The sequence below is a fragment of the Haemaphysalis longicornis genome, unplaced genomic scaffold (assembly GCF_048455015.1).
Source record: "Haemaphysalis longicornis isolate Haplotype H1 unplaced genomic scaffold, Haemaphysalis longicornis Haplotype H1 scaffold_12, whole genome shotgun sequence".
Taxonomy (NCBI): domain Eukaryota; kingdom Metazoa; phylum Arthropoda; class Arachnida; order Ixodida; family Ixodidae; genus Haemaphysalis; species Haemaphysalis longicornis.
In genome coordinates this window covers 33631280-33643943 of record NW_027526225.1, presented here as the reverse complement: position 1 = coordinate 33643943, position 12664 = coordinate 33631280, and the positions used below count along the sequence as shown (strand labels likewise).

Here is a 12664-nt window from a genome sequence, read left to right as displayed (position 1 = left end):
CCCAGTGGGCATGCGTCTCTAATGTAGGCCGGGTAAAGCCTTCTCCCCGTGTGTTACCCGTACGTTACCGTTAGTATTGTGTCCTGTTCGATGTTCAGAAATTATCATTCTTTTCCTGCGAGATTATTTTGTGCACAATTGAATGACAAAAAAACAGCCTCTAAATCTAAACTTTTTTATGTTCTGTCCAGCTCCAAGCATGGTTTCAGACGTGCAGATAAAGAAGGCTGGAGCTCGGGAGGCACTGCTTTCCTGGCGTCCTCCACAGAAAGCAAATGGAATCCTTCGCCGCTACTTGGTCCTGTACAAGCCTTTGGCGTTCCGAATCCGTGATTGCCCCCAACCCGAGCAGATTCCAAGTGAAGTTCCTGTGAACGCTTCGCTCACGACCGTCAACCTGACAGCCCTGCGTCCCTACACCAAGTACCAAGTCTCCGTAACCGCCGAGACAATTCTGCCGGGGCGCCCGTTCAATACGACGTTCAACACAACTGCTGCCGGTAATAACGCTTCCGCAACCCGCCTAAAAGTCATTCAAGTTGTATGGCATTTATTTATTTATTTATTTATTTATTTATTTATTTATTTATTTATTTATTTATTTATTTATTTATTTATTTATTGTACTGTACAGCACTATGCGGCGGTTCATGAGCGAAAGGCGACCCATATTATCGCCTGACTAGGACCTCTACGTAGAGCAGCTGCACAAGACACACAGCAACATCACTATAGTTCAAATTATGCAAAAAATATAAATAAAAGAACCGAGATACGGCCATAAAAAGCTATTATCCAATGAATGTAAGTGTCTGCAGGGTATAAAACAGTAGAAAACAAGCACGCTAGCATTTTTAGTACATGATTTGAAAAAAGCGCGAAAGAGCCCAAAAACAGCTACAGAGAGAGGTTCATATTTTCCTACATTCCAGACCTGTGCGCAACCCGCCATACATAAAGAGTGTAAATACAAAATTGGGAAACGTCCTATGCGAAAAAACATAATATTCATTTGCTTTCAAAGTATACACATAGATGGTAATTCCTCTATAACGCGATTACATTGGTTAAAGGAGTACTGACACGAAATTTCTCGCTTTCAGTTTTTATGCTGTAAAGAATACCCATTGGCCCAGTAATTACGAAAATCAAACCGAAAACCATCAACCGCCAACACAGAATTAATTATAGCACGTTTATTGCAACCAATTTCTAATTTGGTCGCCGCGCGGGAAAATGGCCGTTCGAAGGCCAGCCTGCAAGCGGGCCAGCCTTACGTCACGGTCTCACCCGTGACGTCAGGGACGTTTTTCTTTCCTCCATGCGTTCGCCGCATCGTCTGCTACGATTGCACATGGTCCGCGATTCGACCGCGCAGTCGACATGTCGTCTGAATCGTCAGACTCGGATGAGTCACTGCCACCCGACAGACAGAACAACTTTATTTGGCCAGGCGATTAGGCCGACAGTGTCTTCGCCGTCGTCTGTTTTTTATATCACTGCGGCTCGAACCGGCGCAGACCGTGATAGCAACAGCTTGTCGCCACTCTTCTAATCAATCTGATCAGGAAAAAGAAGCTCCACATGCGAGAAAGTAGATGTTAGTGTGTTGAAAATTGTGCTAGGAGTTGTTATCAGCGCGGAAATTAAAAGTGGCGTTCAGATATTTGCCGCGATGGTAAGCCTACGCTGATCGGCGGCGGAGGTTCGGCGCTCCGACCCAGCACTGCCGGCACCACGGTGCGGCGACCGGCCGAAAGATGGCGCCACCTGCGCGCTAGAATCAAAACAGGCCGCGGCGGATGTCTTGGTCACCGATCGCTGAAACGGAATTATTGCCAAAATAAAGCTTCATATGCGAAAAAAGGGATGATAGTGGGGTGAAAAGTTGCGTAAGGGATGGTCATTCGCAGTTGTACAGATACCAGCGATCAAATAGTCGCCACGATACTAAGTTCCCAACACCCAAGGTGACCCGTGCAACCCCGTGCCCGCTGGCTTGGGCGACAGTTCGTGCGGCCGCCGGCGCGCACCAACTCAGTCCACGTTTAGCGCCGCATGTCGTCGCGTGGAAAATAATGCATCTTGGCGTCGTCGTCGATTTGCTCGGACAGGCTTCCACGAGCAGTACTTCGCATACCGCAAGCTTGCCATAGCACAACTTGGGCGAGCTCAGCGACGCGCACCGCCGCGTCGCCGCGGTGCCCGTCGACATCGCGCACCGCGCAGTTTTCGGCACCAGTGCCGAACACCATGCGCCGGCAACGAACTGAAGCAACGTTTACAAGCATTGCTCACACAGCTACGCCCACGTCTCCTGCCCAAACGAATACCACCGACAACAGCAGCGCAGGATATCGTTTCCGGTTCTGAAAACGACTATATGACGTCACCCTGAACCGGCCGGACACGCAGGTCAATGTTTCGTCATGCCAAAAGCGATTGCGCTAGTGCTGCCGATTTGTGGAAGCTCGCGGCCTGGACAATCAAAATCGATTTTAGATGTGATTCCGGCCTCGGATCGCTGCAAACATTTCTGTGAGGCATCTGTACAAACTACTGAAGCCAATTATATCGTTTTTAGGTATCAAAATTTTGTGTCAGTACTCCTTTAAGAAGATTATAAATCGGCCAAGTTAGAGTACTTTTCTGAGATATGTCCCTATGTATGACAATATGTGCCCGCATACAATCGTTAGAATTCTTTAAAACTCTTTACCCCCGAGGTCGGTTTGGATCTTCCTACATATTTTTGTTTTGACCTTTGAGCTGAGGGTTCAACAAACAGCGCCCTGATGATGTGAGAGGCGAAGCGCAAAGTACAACGCGTTGAGCCTTTGGCGATTCTTAACGATAACGTTGAAAAGTGGGACCTAGTCATGGTAGAAACGACGCACTGAATCAGTACTGTTATATCGGTTATCGAAAAACAATTAATTATCAGTTGAAATTTTGCTGACAGCTAATGTTTTAAGGGCCAGAAACACGAAGTGGGACCAGCGCCGTCAATGCACGGAGAGGTGACAACTGACGTAAAACTGATATGTTCCTTAAGTTAAAAACGTAAGAAGCGGTAATTCATACTTTAGGTTGGCGGATAGCCGCACCTGACATATACAGAGCACAACGCATTGCGTTATTCTTATTTCAGTTATTTTTCTCTAAAAAAGTGGCCACTTTAAAAAGTAAGCTCGACATACGCGAAGGCAGAGACGCGAACCCAACGTGGCAGTGTAGCAGTAGTGAGGGCTTTTTATTTGGCTAACTTACAGGCACAGGATGTCGACTGCCTGGGCGAACACTTGTCGCTGTTTATTCCCTTCAACGCTACTACATTTAGCCAAGTGGGTATGGAAAGGAAAGGAGATGTATAGGGGCTAGACAGCTGAGTTTCGAGGCAGTAAAAAATGCAATGGAGTAAATCACCATAGGCAGCGGGGCAGTTGGGGCAGGAGAGGTGGGATCGATAGGGTTAGAAAGATAGGTGAACATAGAGAACACGTTTGGATGTGCCGGAGAAGTTCAGACTGCCGCCGAAACTAATAGATCAGGGCGGAGTTGTATGCATTTATCTAGACCGCCTTTATAAAAGGCGCAGGGTGAGCCCCCCACATGATTCCGGGGGCCCGCGCGAGGAAACCACAATACCTGGCAAACAGTATCGCAGGCGAGTTGATGCGCCAACATATTCCCATAATTCTTTTATGCCTAGGGACACAGCGAAGTAAAATGATGGACGGCTCTAGTGCAGAAACCGGTCGTTTGGCCTACACTTGGTGTGCATGTAGTAGGGAGCGGTTCTGCGCGTATCGGAGAGCAATGTGGGAATCGGGTGAGACTGTGCACTCAGGGAGGGAGGGAGGAAAACTAGGGGAGTAGATGTTACGTGCACCGGCGAGAACATCCAGACACATTGCTTCTGGGCTGTGGAAGTAAGTGCCACGAGAGTGGGTTTGTTTCTCGAAGGTGGGGTGGTTCAGAACATAGCCGCACAAACCACGATGGGCCACAAAGAAGGAGTCTGTGGAGGCGGTTCTCTGGGTTGCGAAAAAATCGCAATGATGCTGCGCGGCCACATGGCGATTTCCTTCTACAGGGGACATGCTGGACTTAATGGCGAAGGCACAAAAGTTGGGAGCCGGAGTTTGGGTGTGTAGAGACGGGTAGACGAGTGGGTAGTCGGGTGGGTAGAGTGGTAGAGACGGGAATAGTTGGTATCTCTTCCACAATCAGTAACCACGGACCCTAAAGGTCTGAACGACAAAAGAGAGCCGGGAAAGCGTGGCATCACAGTGTACGTTGAGGAAAGCGCGCAGGGAATAAAAATGGTCCGTTGAAAATAGCTCTGCAGTATTTGGAGGCGGCGATATCGAGGTTTCTTGGTGACTTCTAGAGTCTTACAACGGTGGTGTTGAGGGTGCTAAGCTGAGCATTAGTTAAGGGAATGTAAAGGGCAGAATACAAGCACTTGTTGAAGGCAGCTCGGCACGCATTGCCTTCGGAGATGATCGAGCGACGAGTGACCACACGACGAAGGGAGTGGGTTACCGATTGGCAGGTAGCCACTGCCTGTTGCAGGGCTGGTACATTCTTGGCTGCATGCAAAAGAAATCCAGAGACCTAGCATTTGCTGATGGTAGGAATGGCAGAGCCGGAACTAGAGGGAGCGGAGGGAACTGCCGCTGCGCTGGTATCAAAAGCGGTTGAGTATAAGATAAGATTTTTCAGGGGTTTGAAGAAAACTAAGCTTTGTGTGCAGCCAGATAAACAGGGCGGTGCTGCCTAAGCGATCTCTAATCGAGCTTATCTTTCGTCATGTAGATTGATTTGTGCCGAGCTCAGCCCGCTCAGGCTTTTTATGAGTAACACCAGGGATCGAGTACACGAGTTAATATAATAACGCGCCGCTCCATCGCTTAGGGAGGGGTATTACGACCCCTCTTGTTTAGACGACTAACGATTAGGCATCCTTCGTTGCCAGTACCCGGACTGTACACGAACAGTCTAGACCCGATCAGGCGCTCATTTTTGTAATGCATTGCTAACGTACGAAGTCTGTACACGGACTACTCGCGTGGTATCCAAGGCTGGTAAATCGAGGGTACCCATTATTATCGAAAAAGTGGCAAATTCGGGATCCCTTTCCTTAAAAGGAACAACGTGTACTCTTATCCCTTCCCATTGTTGGGTCAATTACTGAAAAGTGGCGGATGACTGTATGCCTGTGTCTTACTGTATGCACGTACACCCATCAGGTGCCGTCATCAGCTGCAGCGTTTTGCGTCGTCCACTAATTCTGCACGCAAACCATACGGGCACTTTTTCTGCAGTTCCCGAAGCAGAACCGTCAAATTTTCACCACTCACGGACGGTGGACGGCTATTACGCGCTGCGGTGGTCGCCGATACCTTGCGACTTCGCCAACGGGGCCAGTCCGTCCTACTACCTGGAGCTTAAAAGCAATGACCCCTGGGACAGTAAAGAGCGCGAGGAGACTGTTCCTTCCCCCAAATTCCAATATCAAGATCTCGTTCCATACACGCAGTACGAAGCCAAAGTGTTCGCCCAGAATGAAGCGGGACGTTCACCGAAGCACGCTTCCCTGAAGTTCAGGACTGAGCCAGCAGGTGAGAGGTGCTTTCTTGCAACCTTTTAAAGTCGATAGTCTACCTTGGGCTAATTAAACACAAAATGTCTGTCTGTCTGTCTGTCTGTCTGTCTGTCTGTCTGTCTGTCTGTCTGTCTGTCTGTCTGTCTGTCTGTCTGTCTGTCTGTCTGTCGGTCTGTAAGTGTATCTGTCTCTCTATCTGTGACTCCATTCAACCATCCTTTTTCGCCTTCCGGCCAAACGTTAAAGGAATACCTTAGCGGGAGGTTTATACACAAACACGTTTCGGAACCACTATATCTGGAAACACACTTCCTACTTGTCGACATTTTTCACGAAAAAGAAAACATCAGGCATCTATGAGGCAAAAGATCAATACATCAGTGCATGGCCGTCGGCAGAACATTATTTGGAGGGGGCAACCAGATTTCACCTTGGTAGGATGGGGGGGAGGGTAGCTTTTATACGCGAAATTCCACAGCTTTGAGATATGCTGTAGAAAATGGCCAAAGCTATTTTCTGTTCTTCAAGATTACCATTTGAGTGTTAATTAACACAGTAAGGCAACAAGAAGTGACCCTGTTAACGGTAAATTTCTTTTAAAGGGACAGACAACCGATTTTTGTCGCGTATATGTTCTCTAGCTCATATGAAAGCCAGCGTTTTATATAGCCCGGTAACCACAAGCAATTTTTAAACAAACTGGCGGAAATAATTTTAATTTGGCAGCAAACTTCCTGAAATCGGAAGGGTGGCGGTTCGTAGTGTCGAAACTTGACACTACAATATGTGTCCCTGTCACGTGACCTGCAAACCTAGCAGCTACTGTAACTGCTGAAACGTTTATTTACGTATTGAAACCCTTTTAACACAAGTATTTGTACAAGCTTAAATAGTATACGTATTTCTAAACATTATTTTGAAAATTCTAAAGACACGCCGCCCGCCGCCGCTGGGTTGCTCTCAGTGTGGCTAACTGAGCCACCATGCCCAGAATCAACGGCAGCGTTCAGTAAACATACCCAGTGAAGGAGCTTTGATGATTCTGTCTGAGTCAGGGGCGTTTGTTCTGCCAAAATATTTGATTTCAGTCTCCAAATACGCCAACGGCAGCTTAAAAAAAGAAAAAAAAAACGTCGCGCCCGAGAAGAATCGAACTTCCCGCTTCCACAACGTGAAGCCAGATTCTACCTACCGTATATCCCAACAGATGGCGCATTCGTGCAAAATAGACCCTTGCATTAAAAAAACACATAAAGGAACAGAAAAGCCTGCGATTCACACTTTTTTAGCTGGGAACAAGTTTTTAAATATCGTTTTTTATTTCGTATAAAGACAAAAGTATGTTGCCGCGCTACTCTATGTCATGGTTGCCAGCATTAGTTTTGGGAGGGACACATACGGCTCGTACCTGAAAAAATTCGATTTAAAAAGTTCTAGAGCGTTATCAGCAAAACCGTTTCTCGTCAAGGTGCTTTAAGTGATGCCCTTTCATTTGGGATAGAGAATATATACTCGACAAAAATCGGTTGTCTGTCCCTTTAAACATAACGATCGAAAGCAGAGGTTTTTGAAACAATTGCCTTGCTTTGACCAAATAACGAAGTTAAGGTTAGGATTAACTGCACTCAAAATTCCAAGCTCGTGGTTATGGTTTTTTCAGTATAGCCTGCCTAAAAAGGCCGCTAAATACAACATATGAAAGCTGAAATACGCGTACCCGCGGCGTAAGCGATCTTCAAAACACGGAGATTTTGAAACTGAATTAGAGAAGAGCGCGACCATTACGGCCAGGCTTAAGGGATGTTCCAGCCGGCCCATCGGCGAACGAGCGGCCGGACGTGGCCGGCCGGCCAGAACAAACCTGCGCCAACGCTTCGCCCTCTCCGCAGCCCCGGGAGAAGCGCGCCCAGCAGAACTCGACCGGTTCTTCTGGCGAACCGCAGGAAAAAGTTCAGGGCCTGCCGCTATGTCACTTCCGCTTCGTGGTTGCTAGCGCGATCCACCGGCATGTGCTGCGTCGCCTGCGGCGGACTCATTTTAAGCGTTTCGAACTAATTAACAGCGCAATTCACGGGGCTACCAGTCATGTCCCATTTGGTTTTGTGGTACGTATTGAACGTTTAAAGTAAATTTGCGAGAGGTGAAATTTGAGTGGAGTTCGCCTTTACATGATGTCGCGAAACGAGGTTACAGAAAATGACTATATACTTACTATACAGTCACTTTTCCGTAAAGGCACCTTGCCCTTAACGAGAGAGAGAGAGAGAGAGGTTAATAAAAAAGACCCCTAGTGGAGGGGTGTGTCCGGCTACGATGATACCCTCTCACTGTGGCTCGCGCAATGCAAAGTTTCTTGTGAATGCTCTTCGCACCTCCTTTTACATTCTTTCACAATGAATCGAAAGAATATCCCATCCAGACAGACGGTTCTTGGGCATCGTCACACAAAGCTACGGTTTGATAGCGAAATCACGCTAAAGGAGCGTTGGATCAGGAGAAAAAGGTGATTTCTGGGGCGCAATTCTTTAAAAAACGGGCGTCGCTTTGAAGCGACGGGGTAGCGCCATGCAAATGCATGTGTTCTGTAGTCGGTTCCTTCGCTTTGCGCTGTTTCGGGACGGAGCCGCCCTGCAGAATTCACTGTGGCAAGCGCACGAAGCGACAAGCGAAGCGACGGGGGGCAGTGGGTGTCGCTTCGTGTACTTGCCACAGTTCATTTCTGCAGGGCGGCTCCGTCCCGAAACAGCTGAAAGCGAAGGACCCGACCCCAAAACACATGCATTTGCATCGCGCTACACCGTCGCTTCAAAGCGAAGGCCCGTCGTTTTACAGTATGGGGCCTCTGGAGGTCTTCTTCCCTCTAGGTCGGTTTCAGCTACTGTCTTTGAGCGCTTTTGTAGTTCTGTCCCTTTGAAGACAGTTTTGGCTACTTTTGCATATTTTTTACCCATGGCTGTTTCCGCATTGGATGGGTTTTAGATCACTTTTTTCCAATTTGAATGGTTTTGTCTGCGTATGGTAGTATCAGCACACAGTACAAGTCGGCAAAAGGCTGGCTTAGCTAGTAGCGGTGAGCATATATTACGCTATTTCTTTACAATTAGGTTGTTTACTAGGATCGATTATAGGTTCTGTCTTGGTGCCGTTGATTTTAGTTCAGGTGGCTTTCTGCGCTTTAGGTATGTGTCTACTGTGAATCTGTGATATAACCTCTAATGCTATCTCAAATGAAGGCTTCCTGGGAAACACATATACGCGACCCGGACAGCAGGTCGTCGCGGCGTATGATGGTCCTGTAGAAACCGCGACTGATGGTGGGGTAGGTCTTGTCGCAGATAGCAGAAGGCCCATCGGATAGCTATTGACACCTGCGTTCACTGACAATCGACGAGGAAGTTCATCTCCAAAGTTGAGATTTTCGAAATGGGAGTATTTACCATGTCACCCACCGACCTTCGTCTTAAACGCTTGCCTGTTCCCTCAGTGCTTTGGGGTGAGTTAATAGAAATAAAAAATGCAGGAGTGTCTCCGATTTTCTCTTCGCGTGCTGATGGAAGGAAGGCCAACTCAGGGATGGACCTGCTATGAGCATTCTTCTAGACGTTCAGTGTGTTTGGCTGGTGACGGGGGAGGAAAAAAGAAGGAAGGAAGGAAAGAAAACATATTACGGGGCGCGTGGAAGAAACAAAAAAAAGAAAAAAATGCTTCTACTTCATTGGCTTCACGTTGCAAACGCTGATGTTAAAAGGGACAGTGCCTGCCGTCTCCTAATCCCAAGGCTTAGCTTCATAAAACTTCTTAAATAGGCAGATGGATTCCCGCTGGCTCCCGCTCGCCGGCTTTCGCGTGCCAACTATCGCTGACACTCCCGACGGGCAGCTTTTTCTTCCTGGGAGCGCACGACTTTGTCCATTTTCCACACATTCGAGAAACGACCGCCAAGTGCACTCGTCTATATATCCGTGCTCCTCCGACTAGCTCTTCAGAGCGCGCTCTCCAATAAACCGAGTCATCGCATCTTCTCCTTCGCTCCACCAACCTTCGCTTGGCGCGTTCCCTCACCCACGCCTTGGCACTGCTCACCTGCGCTTGCTCCCCTCTCCCCACTACGCTGCACGTGTGCTTGGCAATTGCTCTGCCGTCGCTAGGCTGCGCTGTGCCCTCTCCACATCGCTGCTCCCGCGCTACCACACCTCATCGACACGCTTCTGCCGAATACGGCTTTGCTGTTAAAAGGAAAGAGCGGGGATGAAAAAGAAAATGGCGGTCTGCATTCAACGAAGGTGTCACATAAGCTGGCGGCCACATGCCGTTCCTCTTTTAGCGGAGAAGACATTCATGGTCTGGCAACCATGGCAGAAGGGAGGAAAAAATCTTGGGGACGTCAGCCGGAACGCTACCGGCCGACGCAATTGGCGTGCAATTATTTGCGGAACGTTGGCTTATGTGATAAGCTGTGCTACTGTCTCCACGTTCTCTAAAGGCCTACATTATTATATGCTTGTAAAGACTTCTACCGCTTTTATCCTCTACTCGCTTATTTTGTCCACCTGAGACGCATGTGCTGCTGCACATATAAACTCTCCATATCATCATTAATATGTAATATTTTTTTACGAATAGCGTATAACAAACAAATCTAAGATGGTGCAGGCTACCCTTTTCTACTAATGCACTCTTCATTTGTAGAGCACCTGGTTTTCTACTGTAAACGCAACTGGCCCATCAACATTACATCTAGAAAAGCACCTTTCGGTTAAGCAGACCGACATTTCGGCTAAATATGCTTTAACGAGTAAATGGTCAGAAACATAACGCTAAATAATTTATCCGGAAATCATGTATACCGGAGGATAACGGTCCAACTTTATGGGTCGTGTTAACGTCTGGGTCACTGCGTGCTTAAAAAATAAAGGGTAAAAAGAGTTCAATAACAATAAATTGCGAAAGAATCAACTCCGACTAGTCTCTTGCTCAAAAAGAGGTTGTGCCAAAAAAATTTTTGAACGGCAGACTCAAGCCGTACTATTGGTTGTAGGGATGTTTGCGTGCGAGGGATTATTTGAGGGGTCCTTCGGCTCAGGTGCAGCGGGAGCAGTTACAGAATCTTCGTATGTGGGATCGTCGACCAACTTGGAAAGTGTACTCTTTATCAAGCTAAGGGCAACGTTAGGATCAGTATCACGTTTTATAGTTAGCTTGAGACGTGAAGGCTAGCTTTGCAGCGGCACCGGGCTTGTATAGAGCAGCTCCGCAATGCTCGCATACCTGAGCTCACTTTGCACACGGAGGCTTGTAAGTGCCTTAACAGGAATTTTCTCTTTTTTCTTCTTTTTGCCTTGCGAGGTTCACATTGAGGCCACGACTGACTTAGTTTAGAACCTCGCTAGTAATGGAGCTTGCGACACTGCGCTTGCTCAACGCCTGATCGCTGCTGCTGCTGAATTCACCCGTCACTTTCAGAGGGAGGGCTAAATGCCTCTTTTGCTTCTCGAACGAAATCCTCAAAGCTATTATATTATGTTTTCCATGTCAGCTAGGCGAGCTATATGGCTACAAGTAATCGCAAATTATGCGGTGAATATTTGCAATATAGGATGATACGTTTCCATTTGGCTCGTGTTCAATGGAAATCTCTTCTTGATCTCTTCATCTCATCTGCCCATCTAGATCAAGAATTTTCCCGGTCGTAGTTAGCACACGACCGAAATAATTGGAGATTCAGCCTTCTTTGCCCTACAGTGTGCTTAGAGAAGATAATGATGATGATGAATTGAAATATTCAAGTTGTGGCGCCATTCCTATGGGAACTTTATTTAAATTGACTTTCAAGAATTGTATGATGGAGTTTTGGCGGAAAAGGCATTAAACGTATGACAGGGCTTCAAGAACACAACTACACATGAACAGCAGGTGAGCCCTCTTGGTAGCATCAGCAGGTCTTCCCGAATTGTTTTGTAGGATCATTTTCTTGATTACTCCTTAGGACAGTCCCGAAGCAAGCAGGCTCTTCCTTTCCTTCCCATGTATTTTAAAAACGCTTCACAAGAAAGCTTCTGATATGTTCTTCTTCAACTTAATGAAGTGGCCGTACCCTCAGAGAGGGGGGAGGGATTTGCCAAGACTTGTAAGCGGCGCCTACTTCGCCAAGTACTAAAATGATAAATATAGGAGTAAAAAAATAGTCGTGACTTAGCTCGGCTATGCCAGGATATCCGTGGCGTGAGCTAAGATTCAGGAATCCAGTCCAATCCACTCCAATCGAGTCCAGTCACTCCTCCTCGCGCATGCTCAGCATGGCTCTCGAGGAGCCACGTGAAACGGCTATCGAGCGGCTCCGGCGCAGCGTTAGACTTGGATACTGCGCAGTGGAGGCGCACAGGTAGGCACGCGCCGAAGCAAGTGCGTTTGCCGCGGCTATGATGTCACTCCTCTGGAGTGCGCAGACCGGCGAACCTGCAGACTTAATTCTCTACACTCCTGTATTCCAATTGGATTGAATTGCCAGTCCAATCCAATACAATACTTTTTAATTCAATCCAATCCAGTTCAATCCTGTACTATACAATACAATCCACTCCAATCTAATCCGATCTAATCCGGTCCAATCCAATGCTCCTCGCGCTTGCGCAGCACTGCCCTTCAATGTTCACGCGAAACTGCTCAACCTCGGCCAGTGTAGTTTACGCTACAATGAGTAACCTGATTTTCTCCGCGGGTACGGGGAGACAAAATGAAATTATTGTTTCACGTCTCTGAAATTCGTATCGTTCACTTCTGTTCACTTTGTCATTGACGTCTTGGGACAGATCTTTCGCTTATCTCTTAAAAGCCATCAGAGTTCATGATAAGGTAGCTTCGGAAAGCAAGAAAGTCTTCTGAAAGTCGCACCAAAAGCAAATTTCCATTGGGCAAATGAATTCGGCTCATTTTGATCCGTACCATAGCAGGATGTAGCTCATTTTCGATACGAACAATGAGCTGCGTACACATTATCAGGGTGTTATCTCACCAATTTTCTTGCCACCTCTTTTCTAGGGGAAAGTTGCGAGT

At 47.4% G+C, this 12664-nt stretch overlaps 1 protein-coding gene across 3 annotated transcripts in view; it reads left to right on the top strand.

The window, feature by feature from the left end:
• Window positions 1-12664, top strand: part of LOC144162553 (receptor-type tyrosine-protein phosphatase kappa-like) — a 616238-nt gene that overhangs the window by 91656 nt on the left and 511918 nt on the right. For all 3 annotated transcript variants that reach the window (XM_077693141.1, XM_077693140.1, XM_077693142.1), the window contains exons 9-10: window positions 192-500; window positions 5331-5627. In XM_077693141.1, coding sequence (XP_077549267.1) covers window positions 192-500; window positions 5331-5627 — 606 coding nt within the window. The remainder of the gene's footprint in view (window positions 1-191; window positions 501-5330; window positions 5628-12664) is intronic.